We start from the raw sequence: 22,310 nt of genomic DNA, 5'->3' as shown, positions 1-22,310 counted from the left end.
CGCGATTTCGACGGATTGGAAATTGGTTTCAACCAGGGGGGCAGTGTTCCGAAAGACATTGAAGCCGACCTGGGCGCCGCCATTGGCTAGCGGACCCCCACCTGCTGTTAGCATTCCATTGACTCCCATTCATTTTGGCGTCACTTTGACAGCGAATAACTTTACATCTGAGGCGTTTAAAGACACCGTTTGTCCATTGTTTATTTCTAAAGAAACACGAAAATGTATAAAAGGCTCCATTACCTTGTATCTTACGTTATGGCCCCGTAGAAGCAGTTTTTGTAAAAATAGGCTAACGATTGCGTCATACCCGCGCGACTCTGTCGCACAAGTCGAAAAATTACCGTATGGACAGGCAGAGAAGCTCGCAAGCAATCGGGAGGACGTGGAGGCATAAAGTCAAGGGAGAAGCCCATAGAGAGTGATAAAGTTGCTCCCGTTGCTAGCTCATGGACAGCAAATACCCACGCTCTCCGTCTCTGCGAGATTCGGAAGGGAATGATTCAGATTTCTCTCGGCACAGCTACTGGAAGACCTACAGGTTGCTCACGTCACATCTACATCGTCAAGCTCAGTTTGAGCCTGCGCAGTTCGCCTTGCGATCAGGAAGTGAGTGCTTCTAATTGACTTCACTTCTCTCCGTTGAAACCTATGGGGTCGCTGTGTCCAGTTTATATACTGTCTATGGTTTCAATGGGCTCTTTGCCAGACCCACTTGCAGAGCAAATCTAAATTTGCCGGAAGTGGTCTGGGTTTTCCCAGGCTAGCTCTAAGCGATCTCGGTTGGCGTAACCTCTTGTTGATGTTTAAATTATTATCAAACAATTGGAGGCTAGACCCTCCCTCCTCCTCATCCACGCAATAACCCCCCAAACCCCACCCCACATCATTCTTGTCGGTTATTGGCTGGAACAGTTTGTTATGTTTCGTGGTCGGGTCGCTCTGTTTATTGCTCAGTTTGTTTTTGCTGCTGTTTGTGGAGCTTGGGCTCTCTGCAGAGACCGCGTTTTTTTACAGTGTGTTAAGGGGACAGGCAGCTAGCGGATAGTGAGGAGATGTTTGCGGTATGTGATCGCTTAGAGCACCTTTAACTGGGCCTACTAACACTATAAGATGAGAACACAAAAACATGAACTGGATTGAGCTGTAGACTTGCTTTATAGCTGGAATTGCAGTTGTTTCATAATTAATTAACTTCGCAACAGTGTCAACACTGAATTGAGCTGAACAATGTCACTATTCTCTTCTGTAGAGCTGAATGTTGTTACTTAATTGATGAACTTTGCATTAATGACATTGTTATTTTCCTGTTTATGATTGTGCAGCTGCTTTGAAACAATATGTATTGTATAAAGATCTACATAGATAAATGTGCTTTGACTTGACAGGAATTAAATTACGACAATCCGTTTGCTGGGGGGGGGGACTGGCATAGACTGTTGGGAGAGACTGGTGGGAGAAAACGCATATAAAATCACTGCCTATCACCTTTAATTGCTGAAATGACATGTTCCCATCTAAAACATTTACCATTTACTAAGGGATTAGTAAATATAGCTGTTTATACTGTAGGCCTATATACTTTTATATTGTAAATAACTGTGTATGTTGCATCACAAACACATGACACACATAAAATAAGCATAAAATATCTTTAATTATCTTTAATTAAAATAACCTCTCGGAAATAGTGGATCGGAGTATGGCTGAACAATATTGCTTAACATAGCCCTCGAATTCAAGTAAAGTACATTCAGTAACATGTTACACAATAGATTTCAAACCCGTTGTCTTTACAAATGCATAACATGAATCCAGTGGTCCCAGTGCTTCAGAGGAGCGGATGGTGACCTCCTTGCTTCACTTTATCGATTGGCATGTTGGCTTTTTAGACTCACTGTTGTAGCTTGTCACGGCTTGTGCATTGCTGTTCAATACAGCTGAAAAGACGAATTTCACTCACAGTCCAAGACTAAAGCATGGCATTTAGCAAAACTCAACAAGGACAGCACATTAAGGAATTATATCGGGGGTTTCATGCAATTATTGCTACTTCTTTTAAGCTGAAATCTTGCTATAAATGACATCTTTCAGAAACACACAAAACGAATATGCAATTACAATGATCTGAGGCACAAATACACCAAACCAAAGCTGCTCTGATTGTACAGTATGCGATAGATTTTGTGCGTGATTTCCCGGCGTGCCCACATGGACATTTTGCCACGTGCGTTCATTTTGCAATGGGGATTTTCTAGATCTTGCAGCCTGACGGAAAAAGTCCACTGGGTTTCATTAAGCTTCGGCGCTGCTGAGACTGCCAGAGATTACAGCCTGGCAGGGAAGGACAGCAGGCACAGATGGCATGTGTTCAGGTATCGGCCGCAATGCGTTTAATCTCAGACGCCGGCCTAATCTCTATAGACCAACACAAATATACGTAAATACTCCATTTATGTATTAAATATCCAGTGTGTATATTGCTTCTCTTGTTTTGTTTTGTTTGTCTATGCATCACATATGTAAATCAGAGCATCAAACAAAGTTGGCACACATTCTAATTCCAAATAATTCAAGCATTTGCTTTGCACTAATGAAGTAAACCAGAGAATGAAGCAGAAAGAAAGATAGAGGGGCAGTACAAACGCACGATTCCCTGCATAGCCTCTTTACTCTCCAAACAGCGCATCTGTTCTGCTGGACAGCTGGCAGGTCGCCCAGCATCACTGCATGGAGGGTGAAGGTGCTTTGAGGCCCTTAGCCCCGGGCCCCGCCGCTTGCATATCCTACTAAGGAAGGGGAGGAAGGGGTGGCGGGGTCTGGAGGGATCCTTCACTTGAAAGAGGCACAGACTTTGCGATCTTTAAGAGGTTGAGGGGGGCGATAGTTATTCACCATGCAGCAGGCCGCCTCTTTCTCCTCGGTAAAAAGCAGAGATCGGAATCTTTTCATCTGTACAGGAAGAGAAAATGAGAAATGCTGTGAGTTTTCATCATCTGTTACTATTTACGTATTGGGGGAATGCTTATAGTTCTGCCAACTGGTTAAACATTAACTGTCCTAAACAAACTCATTTTCATTCGTTCTCCCATTTTGAAGAGAATTTCAGGTTAGTCAAGTTAATTTCATATTCATAGAGGCTTAGGAAATGAGGCATGGCGACCTGAGGTTATGTGCAAACAGCCTTGAAACAAAGTCGTGGTGTAAACATTGTGTTGAGTTTCACAAAAGATGCCGGAGAGGTTGAATGGAGAAGAAAATACAACTGACTATGACTAGACGGCGGTTTTGTCTAGTTTGTCTCGTCTGAATGTCTCAGATGAGGGAAAATATCTTGCCGGTTTTTAAAATGGAAGGCCTAAAGACTAAAAACATTATCAATCATAATTGCATGGTCTCTCATTGGATTGCATACATTTGGGTAGCTCACATGATTTTAGTGAAGTAGTGACTACAGTGCAATATTTAATTTAAAACAAATTATATAATACATAGTTTTTATATTGATATATTTACACTGATTCATAATAACATGCAATGTACTTTAAAAATATATATATATTGAATTTATAGGACAATTCACTACTCTTCAAATGTTTAGGGTCAGTAAGATTTTATATTTTGAAAGAAGTCTTTTATGCTCATCAGTAATATTGTGAAATTTTATTATCATAAATTTAAATGTAATATTATTAATTGATTTTCAGTTTGAGTATGTTTAAAAAAAGGTAATTTATTCCAGTAATGTCAATTAAGAATTTTCAGAATTTCTGTACATTTATGTTTCATAGATGTCTCACCTGCGCAGAGCTAACGCTGATTGGCTGCTTGCAGACGATCCATGTGACGCTCTCGTGCAGAGGGGGGGTGGTCAGAGACCCTGGGTACGACCAGTACTCCAGAGATTTGGGGAGCAGGCAGGTTGGGTCAAAGTTTGTGAATGAGGTCTGCTTTCCCTGCAAGATAACACACACACACAATTGACCATGAATGAAGCGGAACTGATTTCAATATTTAGCAAGAAATAAAAATGACAACAAAATGTAATTGAATTGGTAGACATGCCTTGGACTTGATAGCATCCATAGCATCCAGAATCTTCTGAAGCTTAGGATTGTCTTCACCGATCTGATGAAAAAAAAGAAAAAGTTTTTAAGCCTAATTTTGTGGGAAGAATGTAACACTAAGGCATATTATTTATATTAATTATTCTTTTATTTTGAGTCTTTTATGCTCATCAAAGCTTTATTTGATTAAAATACAGTAAACAGTAATATAGAGAAAAATTATTACTTTAAATAAAAATATAATTAATTTAAAAGAATTCATTTCTATTTGAATATATTTTGAAATGTAATTGAATTGTCAGCATCATTCTGCCAGTCTTCAGTGTCACATGATCTTTCAGAAATCATTGTAATTTTTGCTGCTAAACAAACATTTCTGATTATTATAAATGTTGAAAACAGTTGTGCTGCAAAATATTTTCATGCAAACTGATCTGATGAATGGAAAGTAGAAATAGAAATTTGTGAAAAGATTTGTGGAAAGAATGTGACTAAGGCATAATATATTGTTTTAATTCTTTTTTGTTTTATTATTACATTTTATTTTCGTGCAAAAATATCATAATGATATTTGCTGTTTATATAAAGCACATAATAATGCCTTATTCTGCATGATTATATTCTACATCCCTAATCCACCTAAACTTAACAACTACCTTACTAACTATTAATAAGCAGTAATTAGGAGATTATTGAGGCAAAAGTTATAGTTAATAGTGAGAATTGGACCCTAATCTAAAGTGTGACCAAAATGTAAGACTGCACACAAACCTGCAGAAAAACTCCGACCACAGCAAGACCATCAGGCTTATCGGCTGCGTCCCCAAAGCTGGGATATTTTGTGTTCCAGTGGACCAGATGGAGCTAAAGATTAATTTATTAGGGACATTAATATTGAATTATACATATAAAATGAAACATCTAACGTCTCCATGACCATTGCATTTGCCCGTATGCTCAGGGATTCATACCTCGGCTGGGTAGCATTTCTCATCGACTGTGTGCTCGGAGCCTTTGTCGTCACTGGCACCCCAGTGGAAGTGGAACTGTTTGAGTCTGTATTTACCTGAGATCGGGCCTTCTGTCAGGACTAGAGCAAACAAACGTCAAAGTCCGTTAAATAATGTGTAGGTTAAATGGTTCAACTTGCTACACAGGTTCCATCTCCCTTTTTTTCTGTCAAAGTTCATGTGAATGATACTCTAAACAAACCATTCACTGCTTAGCAGCTTGAATGCAATCTTGTGTGTACATGTGTGATTTCTCACAACTCAAAAGAATCTGTCACTGGGGAGTGAGATAGCTGAGGTGTTTTTACACATCAGTTTAATTTTAGGCTTTACACTTGCTTAGACATGCAATAGACTATAACCTATAAATAACCATAACTATAAAATTGTGTTTGCAAAGATAAAACATTACAGAATGCTGTTGTAAATTAATATTTAACTATGTATGAGCAAAAGCCAACTTTCAAAATGCTTTCCAATGATTTGCCCTTCAGAAAGAGCACATGTTCAATAGTGTGCAGAAAAAGTTGCTTTACATTTTTTTTAAGTACAATCCACTTGGATGTTTCAGTCATTTTAACTTAAATTACATTAAACTGACTTAAAACATGGGTTAGATATTTTATAACATTAAAAAAAAGTTGAAAATTGCTTAACTTACTTTGACGAGTTAAAGCAATGTAAAAACATGTGTTGTCATAACATATTATTGACCATATCATTGTTTTACAGTGAATATTCAGCAATAATACTCTGGGATTACATTAGTGTCAGATGCAACCTCATTATTACATAACTTTTCCTTGTAAAAAGTATCTAGGTTAACACTGCAGTCGTTTCAGGAACACTCTGACTAAGTTAAGCTAATGATTAATACAAGAATAGGCTGGCAATTCATTCTAAGAATGAACAAAGAGGTCACGAACTTGAGCTGTCGTCATCATCGGCGAAGGTCACTTGGAAAGAGTGTCCATTATTCAGGATGTCCAGTGAAGTGGCGGGGTCATACGTCAGCTTCAGCGGCTTCAGTTTAGCATCGTAAGACGCTCCAGTGGTTTGAATGTCTATTGGAGACTGGCGAGGTCCATTAGCAATGGGGAAGGTTTCACACCATTTCTGAGGTCCTGCAGTGGAAGGTGACACAGAGGTTAAACAGTGCTATTTATACATCGGGGACACAAACATACATTTACAGTACATGAAATTATATTCATAAAACAAATAATTGAGCAGCATCTATCCATCGTGCATTTTTCAGTGGCTGCTTTTTAAATCACAACAGTTGCTTAATATCTTTTACATCTTTGCTGGAGGGAATTAAAAAGCCTTTATATCATGAAAGAAAAATAAATAAATAAATAAATGTGAAAATAGGCATTTGAATAAACATATTTAAGGGCAAACACGTGCATTTGAATTGCAATGTCCAAAGTAGGCTACTATCTGCATTTGGGATGAAATAAAAAAAATCTGCATTTATGTGAAGAAAAAATATAAAGTTTTATATTCGATACAAAATACCGATTTATATGCATTTATTTATGCATATAGTATATGTGAAATCTGTACATTCTGTACTTGTCAAATATAGTGCTGACTGTGCAGGGACAAGGTGAAAATGTCTTAGTTTCAAAGAGGGCAAATGCAGTTAATGGGGAATAATCTGATTAATTTTACATGTTATATTTAATTAACCTATGAAATCATATATGAATCTGAAAAATCATAATCACGTGTGAGATGTTAGCCTACCGTTATGGTCTGCGTATCCCCATCCGTGAGACATTATGACAGCTGTGCCGTGGTCCTCTCAAGTGTCTTCAAGTGTCCTAAAGCAGTGGCAGTGTCCTCAGACAGATGAGCTGTAGGTTTATATAGCGCATTTCTGGACGCGGTTTGTTCACATGACCGTATATTAAGTGTGTGATCAGCAGGAGGAGCTACAGAGATCGATATTGCGCGCGCTCGCTCGCTCTTTCGGAATGCGCGCTCGCATCGCTGGGAATATCGAAGTCATTTTGCTTTGATCTACGGATCCATTCGACAGACATTCTTAGCATTCTGTGATTGCGTAGATACTTGTGGCACGCCAGGTTCTGGTGACGTAGAGTGACAGTGTGATAGTAATGTCAATGAGTGCAGTAAACGAATCATCCCTCCATCAGATCCGCCAGCGGAGAGAATGAATGGCGGGTTTACGCAACACTCTACTACGGCTAATATTTGACGCTTTACAAAGAAAAAGACCTTATGAGTGAAAACAGAAATTATTTTTTAAATGTGCTACACTACAGTCAGTGTGTGTAGCCTAATGAAATTATGAACATATAGACTAGCGTAGGCTATAACATATTGTATTTAGGCTATAGTGTCACAAATGTAACACAAACACCAACAGGTACTAGTCAGTAATTTGTGTATTTATTATTATTAGGCTATTATTATAGGCTCTAGTAAAGGGCATACAAAAATTAAGTAAACATTTTTACAATTTAATTTTTAATTCGTTGATTTTAAATTATTATTATGATTGTAGGGTAAATTACTGGAAAATAGCTTGCAATTTCTGTAAAAAGTAAAACCGATATTATTTTAGTCTAGATGTTTTTAAATACCATTTGTAAATGTTGTTATGTGCATAGATGAAGTTACTATGTTTTGGATTTGATTGCCATCTCGTGGTCGAGAGTCGAAACTACTCTCGACCTCAAAATGTTTAATATAGCCTACACTTTTTTTTTAAATTAAGTTGGCTAAATGTCTAAACCAAATTTATGTTTACGTATTTTTACAGGCCTAGATTATATGCTACATATAGGCCTATGTGTACATTTTCATGAACAATAAACAATAAATGCATAATATTTTATAGATATTTTAGAATTTGTAAGCTTTTATCTGATCTATCTGAATCTACAACTTATTTTTGCAGTCTTATGGCTGATCCTGCCTGAGAGTTTTCTAACCCATGAACAAACAAATGTATGTGTGAATTCACGAATGCAGATTTGAAAAGCTGAACTGACAAATAAAGTGTAATTCCGCAATACTTTGTTCTACTTTCATTTCAATTATTGATGACCTTCACTTTAGTTTTCGCGTCCTCTCCACATCACTAGATGGCGCTAATGCACATTTACACTGCCGGGAAAGCAGAGAAGCCACAGAACACACACACACACACACACACACACGTGGATGTAGGAGCGAGCTGTTGATAGTCGAAACTGCGTATTCCTGTTTATGGAGTAGAGGCGACGTTTTTATAGGTAGTTGAATTTGTTTCTTTAGACACTTTTACTTACAAATCTAGCCATATACCAGTATCCGTCTGCTGTTCATATTTGGACCTCTCATTTAACGTTAACTGGATTTAGACGTCCAGGTTGCGGCTTCATTGAGTTGAGGATTCATCAGAAAGTCTACAGGCTTCAAGATAAACATGGGCAAAAATAAACAGAGAGTCAAAAAACAGCAGAATGTATTTCAGGTTGCGAACAAACAGTCAAAACCCAAAACCAAAGCGAAACCTGTCAAGACCTCCCTGAAACATGTAAGTTCATGTATTGTTTACATTATTAATGTGTCTTATGGACTGGACAGTTTTGAGATTTTTGCGTTGAATATGTTGACATTCTCCCCCTAGATAAACACTGTGAGGAATGAAAAAGTGGAGAGCTTAAATCAAATGTTCACAGAAGTACAGCAAGATGTGAGAAACGTATCAAAACCCACAACTAATGAATCCAAAAAAGGACAGAAGGTAAATTTTTTTTTTTTTCATCTGTAATGTTTCTATACACTTTTTGTGACCTGTGCTGGTGTTGTGTTTCTAAATGCCACTTGTTTGTTTTATCTCATTTAATGACATGCCTTATGTTATGTGTCAGTATGCTGTGTGTAGATTATATAAGATCTCATGTAAACTGTATATTTCAGGTGGTCAGAGAAGCTCCACGGGAAGCTGTCAATGTGGATGGCGCTGCACAGCTTTTCTCTCAACTCTAGAAAAACATTTTTTTACATATAGAAAATGGACTCTGGACTAATCCGAGAAACTTTATACCATAAAAGTCATATAACAAAAACGCCTGTAGGTCATCAATGTAATTTAATTTATTAAATGATTATACTTGCAGTCTTATTCTGTATGTGAATCGCACAGCCACGCTTAATGCAATAAAGATCATGTTCCATGAAGATATTTTGTACATTTCCTACCTTAATTATACATAAAATGTATGCAGCAAAATCACGAACATAAATGGACAACTTTAAAGGTGTTTTTCTCAATATTTCGATTTTTTTTTTGTTGCAACCTCAGTTTCCAGATATTTCGGAGATTCATTGTGAATTGGCTTACTAGTCAGCCAGATCAGCAACAAATGTCAATTCTGTCATCTTTCCTCTGCCTCGTGATATTTCAAACCCGTTAGCCTATTTCTTCCATCAAACACAAAAGGATAAGTTTAGCAGAAGGTACGGTTTCACATAAAATGGAGGTGAATTATTTTTTGTGGGAACTTTTCCTTTAATTTCCTTTTATTTATTGCGCTGGCTTATGATCACAGAAAAAAGAACATGAGTTTGAGAACTAATTAAACCAATGAGTGACACATGTGCTTGTGTATGTGTATTTTATGTACACTACAATTCTGTGGTTTGGCGTCAGTAAGAAGCGACAGTAAAGACATTTCCAATGTTACAAAAGATTTCTATTTCAAATAAGTGCTGTTCTTTTGAACTCTCTAGTCTTGAAAGAATCCTTACAAAAATGTATCACGGTTTCCACAAAAAATATTAAGCAGCACAACTGTTCTCAACATAGATAATAATAAGAAGTGTTTCTTGAGCAGCAAATCAGCATATTGTAATGATTTCTGAAGGATAATGTGACACTGAAGACTGGAGGATGCATTCAGCTTTGAGCATAGGAATAAATTGTAAAATATATATTAAATAGAAAACAGCTATTTTGAATTGTAATAATATTTCATGATATTGCCCTTTTTACTGTATTTTATAAAAAAAAAAATGCGGCCTTGGTGAGCATAAAATACTTTTTTCAAAAATTACAAAAAAACTTGACCCCAAATATTTGAACATTAGTGTGTTTTATTTTAAGTTTTTGTGTGTGAGAGAGACTCATTTCCTAATGTGGTGTGATACCAGCTCCAGACCACTAGAGGCCACACATTTATTATAAAAGCACTACATTAACCGCAAGACTGCAGATCGGCTGCTTGTTTTTCTCCCATTTACTTAAAATATAACTAAATTATGTTTGAACAAGCATATAATTACTTATTAATAAACAGGGATTTGAATCTGGAAGTGTTTTGAACTGAAATGTGCATCTCTAGTGGACACATTATAAAGCATGCAGTGTTCAAGAGACACAAACATGATAGCTTTACACTTATCTGTCTGTTTACTGGTGTGTATAATATCTGTTTGTTTTTTTAGCAGAACATTTGGGTGTTGAAATTCATTCATTACGTCATTGAAAACTCGGACCCATGAATACAGCAAATCTTTAGGAAGGATGAAATAATCTTTCTCATAATTATCCACTGTAGAGAAATACTTAAATTTAAGCCATAAATTAGCTTAATATTGACAGATAGTGTTTAATATAACAATAGAAAACATGGTATGTTCCCCCCACCCCCTATAAAAAAAAATGCTATTTTCATAGTTTTCATGAATAAGTGCGAGCAATATGAGATTTGTGCAAATTTACCTGTCGATATTCCAATGCAATATGTTCACATGAAAAAATTGAGAACGTTGTGACATTGATACATTTATTTATTTTTGCCCTTAAAGTGCTATTCATATTCATAATGTGAATCCATATTCTGTGCTTGTTTTTTTGTGAAACTGTGTTTTTTTTTTTTAGAGCAGCTGGAGGTCTTTCATAAGGCGGTGAAAAGCATAAATATATAATTCATCTGGTAAGTCTCATCTCTTCACTACGGTTCTGCAGGAAACATGAGTGCCTTCTAAGCACTATAACAAACAGTTGTTGAGCACTAGGTGTCCAAATCTTCCTCAAACAGGAAATGGAAATTTGCTCCGAGGTTTATGACAGGATTTAGGTGTGTGTGTGTTTGTGTGTGAGATGGTGAAAAAAAAATCCACACATAAGCGTTTTCTCTACAGCTGTCAAGCATTCTTCTTCTGATCTCCCTGATGTTTCTTTGCGGTGAGATTCTGAGCTGTGCACGGCATAAAACTCGAGTCTAACACACTCGAACACGCACACACTCTCCACAGAACTAATGTGCCAGCCGATGCCATCTTGGACTGTTCTTTGGCTCTGTCTCGCATTCATTTGTCACAAACCCACAGATATCACTTCTCCTTCCAGTCGCCTGTTTATGTGGGAAAGGGATTTTTCTGCTCGCATAAATGGATCTTTACAACAGACTTCCCTAACCGAAGGGAGCTGTCAGCAATTTGGCACTGCATTAGTGTGGTGAAGCTCTGTATTATCAGGGTCTCTCTGGTAATTTCAGCATTACTGATACTGTCTGATGGAAGCACTTAGAATTCCACACACACTGCTGCTGTTGCCGTCTGCAAAACCTCCTAGAGTTCTTCAAAACAGGTCAGATCAGCCACAAACTGTGAGGTTGAGCTGGTATTGACGCCGTCCCCTGGAAACCAGAGCTGGATAAAGAGTCGAATCAATGTTAATTCCTCAGCAGTGCTTTGCTGTGCTTTGGATTGGCAATTATATGTTCCGTTCTGGTGTGCAGAATAAATGCTCGTATTTATCTCGGGTCAGTTGTGATCCAGCTGGTTATTGGCTAAGATACAGCAATTATACTGTGGGACATTCAGAATGTATTTAAACATTGAACTACTTTTAACTTGAGCGCCTCTGTGTGAACCGCCCCTTAAAAGAAGTTTAAAAAAAAAAGAAACACGAAATGTGTCTTCTGTGGTATCGCTGGAAAACACAAAATGGATCCTTTATTTAACCTTTATTTTTAAGAGGCTAAACAATAAAATACATAAGGCGCATTTGAAAGAAGCAAAGCTTTGCAGTGCTATGAGTGGTTGTGACAGGCTATTGGTGAATATCCATATTTATGAGAATTATGACATACTAGTCGTAGTTTTGATTTGCGTTATACCAAGTCATAATTATGAGGAAAAAATGATGAATGATGCTCCTGCTGATCGAAATGATGACTTTAGTTATGACTATTTAAGCTTACTTGGTATGCAATAAAATCGAAATTATTACATACTAGTCATAGTTTTGACTTTAGTCATAAAAAAAATCTAAATAATGACTTTCTATGCATAGTTATGTCTTAAGTAGTCTTGGTTATAGCGATGTCATGATTTCGATGTCATAGCCTAATTATGACTTGCATAAGCATGATTTTTCTGGTTAGTATGTCGCATTATTGACATAAATATGCTTCATTTTGCAGTTTATTTTGGCTCAGACCCCATGTTTTTTTCTTGGAATCGACCATCTGACTCGTAGGCTATGTAAAGCGACCAGCCACCGTTTGTTATACGTGCAGTTTATGTCGGGTCAATCTGGGGTCTGAAAATTATACTACCAAAAAAAAAATAAGTGAGGTTTCTTCAATTTCAGTCTCTGTTCTCAAAAATACAGACACAGGATTTCCTCGAGCTTTACGATGCTTTACCTAGGCCTACAGACGTTTCCAAAACTAATCTTAACCGGCCAATTAAAGATTGTTTGAAAAGTCAGATCTCTCTCTCTCTCTCTCTCTCTCTCTCTGTGTGTGTGTTTTAAGCTCTTAAAGGTCTGAGCGGATCTCGTTTCACACACGAATGACTCACTGCTCACCGCGGACATTCATAATTATAGACAATCTAATGATTAACCCTACGTCCTCACATCAAGTCTCGTTATGCCCTGAATGCCACCAAGATGAAGAAGGTGCTGCCTGTTGTTCACATTAAGACTCAAATTGATTTAGCTGCTCCAGAGCTCGTAAAGAAAAGCCTCATTAATCTAGACCAAGGCTGACCTTCAGTGAGTGAGAACTACATGTTCTCCGACGCTTTCTGAAGCTGAATTACAACCTGTACTGTGCACAGTGTTTTTGGACTTTTAAGGATTTGAGATTTTATGACCATTATCAATTAGGGTGCAAATGCAAATTTGACTAATGAGCGTGATGTTGTCATGGTGACAAAGAAAAAGAAATATGTATTTTTCTTCAGGGTAAAAAAAACTTGCACTGAAATATACACGAATAAACTGCATATTGTTATATTTTGTAAAATTATATTATGTAGTTACTTGACTTTCTTGATCAAAGGAATTGAACGTGTTTCCTGTGAAATTTTTTTTTTGATTGATTTGACAGCCCGTATTTTTATAAAGTTTTTGCATGACCGATGCAAGCTTAGTCTGGAGAGAACAGCTCTTTTCTCTGCTTTTGCACAGCTTGACAGAAAATTGACATTTCTGTCAAAGGCTGATGTGGATTTGTGAAGGAAAGGACTGAGGCACGTCGATGCTGATTTGACCAGGAATCAGAGTAATCATAGAAGATCTCAGTTTTGTGCTTTCGTACAAGTCTTGTTGAGAATAATCAAGGAGAGTTGTGCTGCCGCATTATTCCAGCGTTTTCTTCCTCTTCACCAGCTACTTCCCTCAGGCCGCTTTCCTCCGGCAGTATTGATTACATAAAGACCCTTGATAAGTCTGGGTTCATGGCCTGAAGACAGCCAGAGGAAAGTTTGATCCTGTATCTGCTCAGGGACGAGACTGACACTGAGATTCCTCTCACTGCTGTAGCCTGCCCTTCACTGTGGTTATTATCTAGTGTGTCGACCTTGTTTTTAATAGGAATTACTATTCAAGATTTATTCCATTGAGTTTCTGTTATAAGTTTTTGGGGAGAGTTGTTAAGAAGAGTGGTGCTTGTCCTTAGTTTGAAGAAGGTTCTGTTGTTGTAATGAGTTACTGTACACTAGTCTCTTGTGTACTACCTTGTCTCTTGCTTGTTTCAAGCATTGCATTAAAGGGGTGGTAAAGTATGATTTTACTTTTCTAACTTTAGTTAGTGTGTAGTGTTGCTGTTTGAGCGTAAACAACATCTGCAAAGTTACAACGCTCAAATTTCAAAGCAAAGGAAGATATTTGCTTTTAAAGAAAAGGACTACAACAAACGGCTAGTAGGGACTACACGACATTCCTCTGGGGTGTCAGCAAGCCTAAAATTTACATAAACCCCGCCCCCGGGAACACCAGTCCATGTTGAGAAGAGGAAGAGTTGTTGTACAAGAGTACATTTGTGAGTCGGCTCAAACTTTAGCATCCATCTTTTCACATGCAATAGAAAGTCACTCTGTGTGCATCAGTTCCTATATGAGCGATATATAGATTATCGAGACAGAATATGCTAATTGAAGATAGTTAACTCCACATCAGCAACATCAATTCATCAACTAACCATTCAGAGACGTCCTGTTGCATTCTACATGTTGTCACTTCTTCTTGAGTCTCTCCATCTTTGTCTGACTCCGTTTTAACATTCAAGGCAGAACAGTTTCTGTCATTTTAGTGTGTCTGCATGAGCTAATCCCAGCTGCTAACACACACTCACACACACACACTCTGGGGACATCAGAGATTTATTTTACATCTTGTGAAAATGGCATTTTACCACCCCACAATGCATTAAAAAAAATTATTTTGGATTTGATTAATCAATTGAACGCACTAGTTAAAATACATTCTCTTAACCAAATTTATTGAATGCTATTAGTATGCCATACTAGAAATATGGTTTTCTCCCCCAAAAGTGTAAACATTGAAGTACAAAAAAGTTGTAGCATGTTAATGGACTATTGAATTGCTGTCAATTGAGTTGCTCAATTCTGTTAGTTTTCCACTACACAAGGTGTTTGAGTCTACATGGTCATTTTATGTTAAGAAAACTCTTGTGTAATAAATGTGTAATAAATTCGGTTTTAATTATCAAGAAAAATGTAGCTAATTTATTTCATCCATCCCTTTCTTTTGACTTCTTAGAGGCCATTTTACGCAACACCGCTTTCAACTAAAAACAGAAAACTGTTTATGCATTTTGGCCATTCATTTACGCTTCAACAGCGTTTTAGGGGCCTGAAAACGTTTGAAAACGTATTTTTGAAAACAATCCCGTTATTGTCTCCATGTAAAGTACAAAAACACAAATTTGGGAAAACTGTGATGTCATGCACATGTGTATTAAGTGTTCAGTCTATAGATGCGTAGTGTTTCTTTAAGTAACATCGCCAACTACTGGCCTCGCATGTAATACAGCATTTTTAATCGTTTTCGCGGATCCGTGTGAATGGGATCATTTTGACAACATTGTCGTCTATGTGAAAATCACGAAGGAAAAACTTTTCAGTTTTTAGTACATCGTTTTAATGTACACGTATACCCTTAGTCAGTTTTTAATATAGGGCCTATTGACATAAGAAATTTGCAGTACAATTAATTTTAAATTAGTATCATTTATTATAATTAGTGAATTTAAAATGGTGTATTTATTATTAAAGAAATATAAATGTGAAGTAATTGATTCAATTACAAGTGAGCTTTTAGAAGAAAAATCACATTTTTAATATATACAAAATGGCAATGGCCAATTTAATTTAACCAATTTTATTCAAAAATTATTTTTAAATGAATACAAATATATATATATATATATATATATATATATATATATATATATATATATATATATATATAATTTATAATCTTTCCCCCCAAAACTCATCAATAAGCACAAATCTGTCTGAAACTCATAAATCTGAAGTCTTGAAAGCAAATCATCCCAGATAATAATTTTCGACCGCTGGCCCGTGACCTCTTCAAATCATTGCCCATCAGAAGCAGTTCGGTCTGTTCAATCAAAACTCAAGGAACATCGGTCTACAGAGAGATATACGAACCCCAGACATCACAGGGGCTGATGAGGACATGGAAGCCTTTCCCACTTCAACAATGTTGAAGGAAATCAATATGCAATTTTCTCCCTGATCTGCACTGGATGCTGGAAGAAGAAGAAAATCCATTTTCCATTCCTTCCACCTGAGCTTCCGAAACAAGTTGGTCAACAGCTTTTGTTCCAGAGAGGATAGCCGTTAAACTACTCAGACTGAAGACTTAGACTAATGACTTAAGAGTTGCATTAATACATCTAAATAAATGGAGGTTTAGCTGGTAATTGGCAAGACCTAAAAATGAAAGAGTTGTGTGGTTTATAAAAAGTGCTAATGCTTTGGTCCTAAAATCAAGCAGTTCATTATAAAATGCTTTTAAGCATGTACTAATCCTAGTTAAAGATACACTAAGTAGCCTAACCTTTTTAAAAAATGAGTCATTATTTATAATCATCAATCCTTCTTCCAAAGCGTGTTTTTGTCTTACCCTGATTCACTATGGTAAGCATTTATATTGTAGACCTGTTGGGATGGTTTTCATGGGAAATTGTGTCCATGCGTCACTCGCCCGTGCGTGTCTCGTAGGAAGGATGGGACATATCAACATATCATATCGTAATATTTTGTCTGCTGGCAAAAAGAGAAGCGACAAGAAAAGAAAACACGACAGAGCTCGTAATGAAACCAGAATCAACATTGGCTTGGAGATGGTGAGAACTGAGGCTGTTTTTATTACTAAACAGGTGAGTAAGGTATTTTATTGAAGAGATAAATTGCCATAACAGAGTTAATCTATTGTGAAAGGTCATATTCATCCGCACCGTCACGCAGAGCCGAAGCACAACCAAAACAATGTTCTTCTGCAAAACGGTCAAACGCTTGGGTCAAATGTTAACATTGACGTTTACTGATAGGCCTATACTTTAATAAAATACTTATTTTTTTAACAATGAGCATTAACTAACGTTAACTATTGGGACTTGCATAAAGTGTAATATGATTTCAGAATTTTTTTTTTTTTTTTTTACTCATGCAGTCTTTCTTCAGACAATATATATTTGAATCCAGTTTGCTTCACATCAGGAGATTGTTTTGCTATTCTGTTATCATGATATCCCGCCTGACCCTCTATCAAGGGTTCAAAGACAATTTAACAAGTGCTATTATTGCTCATAACTAAGATTACATTTAGTAAGTTTCGTAGTCACCTCTAGATGACCTATCAGAACTCTTTCTATTTTTTTTATGGCAGTGTGAGTCATTAGAAAACTTTGCACGGATTATTGTCATAACAACCAACTTCATTTGAATATTTTTCAAATATGGCCATGGAAAAAAAAGTGCATATCCAGCCCTGAGCTAATATAATATAAATGTTAATGAAGATTTGTGCAGTGAGCTAGGAGATGAGTATTTATAATGCTGCAAAACCACTTTAATTTTGGATATGAAATTGGATATTGGATTCCGTCTTTCCCTTCTTTGCAGGATATAGTAACACAGCTGACTGTAAAATAAATTAGGCCAAGAATGAGTAATGAAAAAATGTGACTATTTGGTGAATTCCAATCAGTTTAAGCTGATATGAAATTTGAAACCTGTATAATTGTTTTCTGTCTTATTTGGGAATGGTAATGCAGTTGGAGTCCATCCAAATGCAAATGTTTTCCCTCATTCATAATGCATCCATGTATAAAATCATGATAATTGGATTTTGAAAATAATTTTGTAAACAACAAATGTCATGTGACTGATTTTCATGCCATTGCATATACAAATGTTGCTATCCATTTTTTTAGGCTTGACTGAAAATAAATGCAAATATGGATGTCAAATACACATAAGTCAGTATGAAGACATAATGGTTATTTTTTGCATTTATATTAATTTAGTTATTTCTAAACAGCTTCTTTCATTTTAGTGGTAATTGTCTCATGAATATGGTGAAATGGGAATGGGGAAGAAGTTAATACAATGAACTGATTCCATGTGAAGTGCCCAGTGGCCCTAATTAACCCAGACATTTGGTTTTGATGTTGATAAATTGAGAGTATTTGATTTGCCATCTGCTACAGCTGCACTCAGGTGCATCCAAAACAACGACAGGTGCTGTGATTCCTCCCTGAACCAACCTCACATACATACAATAACAGTGCCAGCGTCCTCTCTTTTTTTTGCATTTAAAAATATTCTATTGGCTTAAAGGTGAAGATTTTATTTGTTAAAATTAGTGCTGTCAAATTGATTAATCAAATCTAACATAATATGTAAACAGTATGTGTGTTTGTATGTGTATATATATATATATATATATATATACACATATCTATAGCTATATTATACACAAACATATATATATAATTTATATTATATATAAATATAAAAAATTTGTAACACATTTTTCTTAAACATATACATGCATAAGAAAAGTATCGATTCAGTTGCAGAAATTAAAGTTAAAATAGCGATTCTTTTTGAAAAAGTAGTGATTCATTTTTAAAAAGTAGCGATTCATTTTGAAAAAGTAGCGATTCATTTTTTAAAAAGTAGTGATTAATTTTGAAAAAGTAGCGATTCATTTTTGAAAAAGTAGCGATTCTTTTTGAAAAAGTAGCAATTCTTTTTGAAAAAGTAGCGATTCTTTTTTGAAAAAGTAGCGATTCTTTTTGAAAAAGTAGCGATTCTTTTTTGAAAAAGTAGCGATTCTTTTTTTAAAAGTAGTGATTCTTTTTTTAAAAGTAGCGATTCTTTTTTAAAAAGTAGCGTTTCAATTTTAAAAAGTAGCGATTCTTTTTTTAAAAAGTAGTGATTAATTTTTTAAAAAGTAGTGATTAATTTTGAAAAAGCAGCGATTCATTTTTGAAAAAGTAGCAATTCTTTTTTTTTAAAGTAGCGATTCTTTTTTAAAAAGTAGCGATTCTTTTTTTAAAAAGTAGTGATTCATTTTTTAAAAAGTGCTGTCAAATCGATTAATTGAATCTGACATAATATGTAAACAGTATGTGTGTGTGTGTATGTATGTGTATGTATATATATATATATATAGCTATATTATACACACACACACACACACACACATATATATATATATATATATATAATTTATATGATATATAAATAAAAATATATTCTTAAATTCTTAAATATATACATGGATAAGAAAGTATCGATTCTTTTTTTAAAAGTAGCGATTCATTTTGAAAAAGTAGCGATTAATTTTTTAAAAGTATCGATTAATTTTTTAAAGTAGCGATTCTTTTTTAAAAAGTATCGATTAATTTTTTGAAAAGTAGTGATTCTTTTTTTAAAGTAGCGATTCTTTTTTAAAAGTATCGATTCATTTTTTAAAAGTAGCGATTGTTTTTTTTAAAGTAGCGATTCATTTTTTTGAAAGTAGCGATTCTTTTTGAAAAAGTAGCGATTCTTTTTTTTAAAGTAGCGATTCATTTTTTAAAAGTAGTGATTCTTTTTTTTAAAGTAGCGATTCTTTTTTTTGAAAGTAGCGATTCTTTTTGAAAAAGTAGCGATTCATTTTTTAAAAGTAGCGATTCTTTTTTTTAAAGTGGCGATTCATTTTTTTTAAAGTAGCGATTCTTTTTTTTAAAGTAGCGATTCTTTTTGAAAAAATAGCGATTCATTTTTAAAAAGTAGCGATTCTTTTTTTTAAAAGTAGCAAAGTAGCAGTGTTATAATACATTTGTTACAGTGTTATTATACATTTATTACAATGTTATTATACATTTATTACAATGTTATTATACATTTATTACAATGTTATTATACGTTTATTACAATGTAACAAAACATTTGTTACAATGTTATTATACATTTATTACAATATAATTATATATGTTTATTACAATGTTTTTTTTCAAGTAGCGATTCTTTTTGAAAAAGTAGCGATTCTTTTTGGAAAAGTAGCGATTCTTTTTTGGAAAAAGTAGCGATTCTTTTTGAAAAAAGTAGCGATTCTTTTTGAAAAAAGTAGCGATTCTTTTTGAAAAAAGTAGCGATTCTTTTTTGGAAAAGTAGCGATTCTTTTTTTGAAAAGTAGCGATTCTTTTTTTTAAAGTAGCGATTCTTTTTTTTGAAAGTAGCGATTCTTTTTGAAAAAGTAGCGATTGTTTTTTTTTTAAAGTAGCAAAAAACTTTTGTTACAGTGTTATAATACATTTGTTACAGTATTATTATACAATTATTACAGTGTTATTATACATTTATTACAATGTTATTATACATTTATTACAATGTTATTATACGTTTATTACAATGTAACAAAACATTTGTTACAATGTTATTATACATTTATTACAATATAATTATATATGTTTATTACAATGTTTTTTTTCAAGTAGCGATTCTTTTTTTTCAAGTAGCGATTCTTTTTTTGAAAAGTAGCGATTCTTTTTGGAAAAGTAGCGATTCTTTTTGGAAAAGTAGCGATTCTTTTTTGGAAAAGTAGCGATTCTTTTTTGGAAAAGTAGCGATTCTTTTTGGAAAAGTAGCGATTCTTTTTTTGAAAAGTAGCGATTCTTTTTTGGAAAAGTAGCGATTCTTTTTTTGAAAAGTAGCGATTCTTTTTTGAAAAGAATCGCTACTTTTCAAAAAAAGAATCGCTACTTTTCCAAAAAGAATCGCTACTTTTCCAAAAAGTAGCGATTCTTTTTATTATATGTTTGTTACAATGTAACAATGTACAATGTTATAAAACTTTTGTTTCAGTTTTATAATACATTTATTACAATGTTATCATATATTTATTACAATGTTATTATACATTTTAGAATGTATAATAGTATAAAATGTAGAATAATACTATTTTTATACTTTCTATTTTTAGATAAGTAGCGATTTTTTTTGGCAAAGTAGCGATTCTTTTTATTCATTTTTTAAAAGTAGCGATTCATTTTTTAAAAAGTAGCGATTCATTTTAAAAAAAGTAGCGATTCATTTTTGAAAAGTAGCGATTCTTTTTGAAAAAGTAGCGATTCTTTTTGAAAAAAGTAGCGATTCTTTTTGAAAAAGTAGCGATTCATTTTTGAAAAGTAGCGATTCTTTTTGAAAAAGTAGCGATTCTTTTTGAAAAAAGTAGCGATTCTTTTTTTTAAAGTAGCGATTCTTTTTTTTTAAAGTAGCGATTCTTTTTGAAAAAGTAGCGATTGTTTTTTTTTAAAGTAGCAAAAAACTTTTGTTACAGTGTTATAATACATTTGTTACAGTATTATTATACAATTATTACAGTGTTATTATACATTTATTACAATGTTATTATACATTTATTACAATGTTATTATACGTTTATTACAATGTAACAAAACATTTGTTACAATGTTATTATACATTTATTACAATATAATTATATATGTTTATTACAATGTTTTTTTTCAAGTAGCGATTCTTTTTTTTCAAGTAGCGATTCTTTTTTTGAAAAGTAGCGATTCTTTTTTGGAAAAATAGCGATTCTTTTTGAAAAAGTAGCGATTCTTTTTTTGAAAAGTAGCGATTCTTTTTTTGAAAAGTAGCGATTCTTTTTTGGAAAAGTAGCGATTCTTTTTGAAAAAGTAGCGATTCTTTTTTGGAAAAGTAGCGATTCTTTTTTTGAAAAGTAGCGATTCTTTTTGGAAAAGTAGCGATTCTTTTTGGAAAAGTAGCGATTCTTTTTTGAAAAGTAGCGATTCTTTTTGAAAAAGCAGCGATTCTTTTTATTATATGTTTGTTACAATGTAACAATGTACAATGTTATAAAACTTTTGTTTCAGTTTTATAATACATTTATTACAATGTTATCATATATTTATTACAATGTTATTATACATTTTAGAATGTATAATAGTATAAAATGTAGAATAATACTATTTTTTATACTTTCTATTTTTAGATAAGTAGCGATTTTTTTGGCAAAGTAGCGATTCTTTTTATTCATTTTTTAAAAGTAGCGATTCATTTTTTAAAAAGTAGCGATTCATTTTTAAAAAAGTAGCGATTCATTTTTGAAAAGTAGCGATTCTTTTTGAAAAAGTAGCGATTCTTTTTGAAAAAAGTAGCGATTCTTTTTGAAAAAGTAGCGATTCATTTTTGAAAAGTAGCGATTCTTTTTTTAAAAGTAGCGATTCTTTTTTTGAAAAGTAGCGATTCTTTTTATTATATGTTTGTTACAATGTAACAATGTACAATGTTATAAAACATTTGTTTCAGTGTTATAATACATTTATTACAATGTTATTATACATTTTAGAATGTATAATAGTATAAAAATGTAGAATAATACTATTTTTTATACTTTCTATTT

At 34.2% G+C, this 22,310-nt stretch overlaps 2 protein-coding genes across 3 annotated transcripts; one reads left to right on the top strand and one right to left on the bottom strand.

The window, feature by feature from the left end:
- Positions 1–1,638: 1,638 nt before the first annotated feature.
- Positions 1,639–7,258, bottom strand: ca2 (carbonic anhydrase II). The gene is made up of 7 exons (XM_079601016.1): positions 6,830–7,258; positions 6,004–6,201; positions 5,039–5,157; positions 4,839–4,931; positions 4,066–4,128; positions 3,801–3,956; positions 1,639–2,952 (listed from the first exon to the last, which is right to left on the bottom strand). Exons 1-7 carry the CDS (start codon positions 6,861–6,863, stop codon positions 2,833–2,835), a joined length of 783 nt encoding a protein of 260 aa, XP_079457142.1. The 5' UTR covers positions 6,864–7,258; the 3' UTR covers positions 1,639–2,832.
- A 979-nt stretch (positions 7,259–8,237) lies between these two features.
- rbis (ribosomal biogenesis factor) lies at positions 8,238–9,275 on the top strand. Of its 2 annotated transcripts, XM_079602153.1 has the most exons (4): positions 8,238–8,346; positions 8,455–8,630; positions 8,724–8,840; positions 9,017–9,275. In XM_079602153.1, exons 2-4 carry the CDS (start codon positions 8,520–8,522, stop codon positions 9,083–9,085), a joined length of 297 nt encoding a protein of 98 aa, XP_079458279.1. In that variant the 5' UTR covers positions 8,238–8,346; positions 8,455–8,519; the 3' UTR covers positions 9,086–9,275. The 2 variants fall into 2 exon arrangements, with proteins under 2 accessions (XP_079458279.1, XP_079458278.1); XM_079602152.1 differs by having other exon boundaries at positions 8,246–8,630.
- The last annotated feature ends 13,035 nt before the right edge of the window (positions 9,276–22,310 follow it).

This window comes from Phoxinus phoxinus (genome assembly GCF_949152265.1).
Source record: "Phoxinus phoxinus genome assembly, chromosome: 24".
NCBI lineage: Eukaryota > Metazoa > Chordata > Actinopteri > Cypriniformes > Leuciscidae > Phoxinus > Phoxinus phoxinus.
Note: the sequence above shows the minus strand (reverse complement) of the source record. Positions and strands in the feature narration are given on the sequence as shown.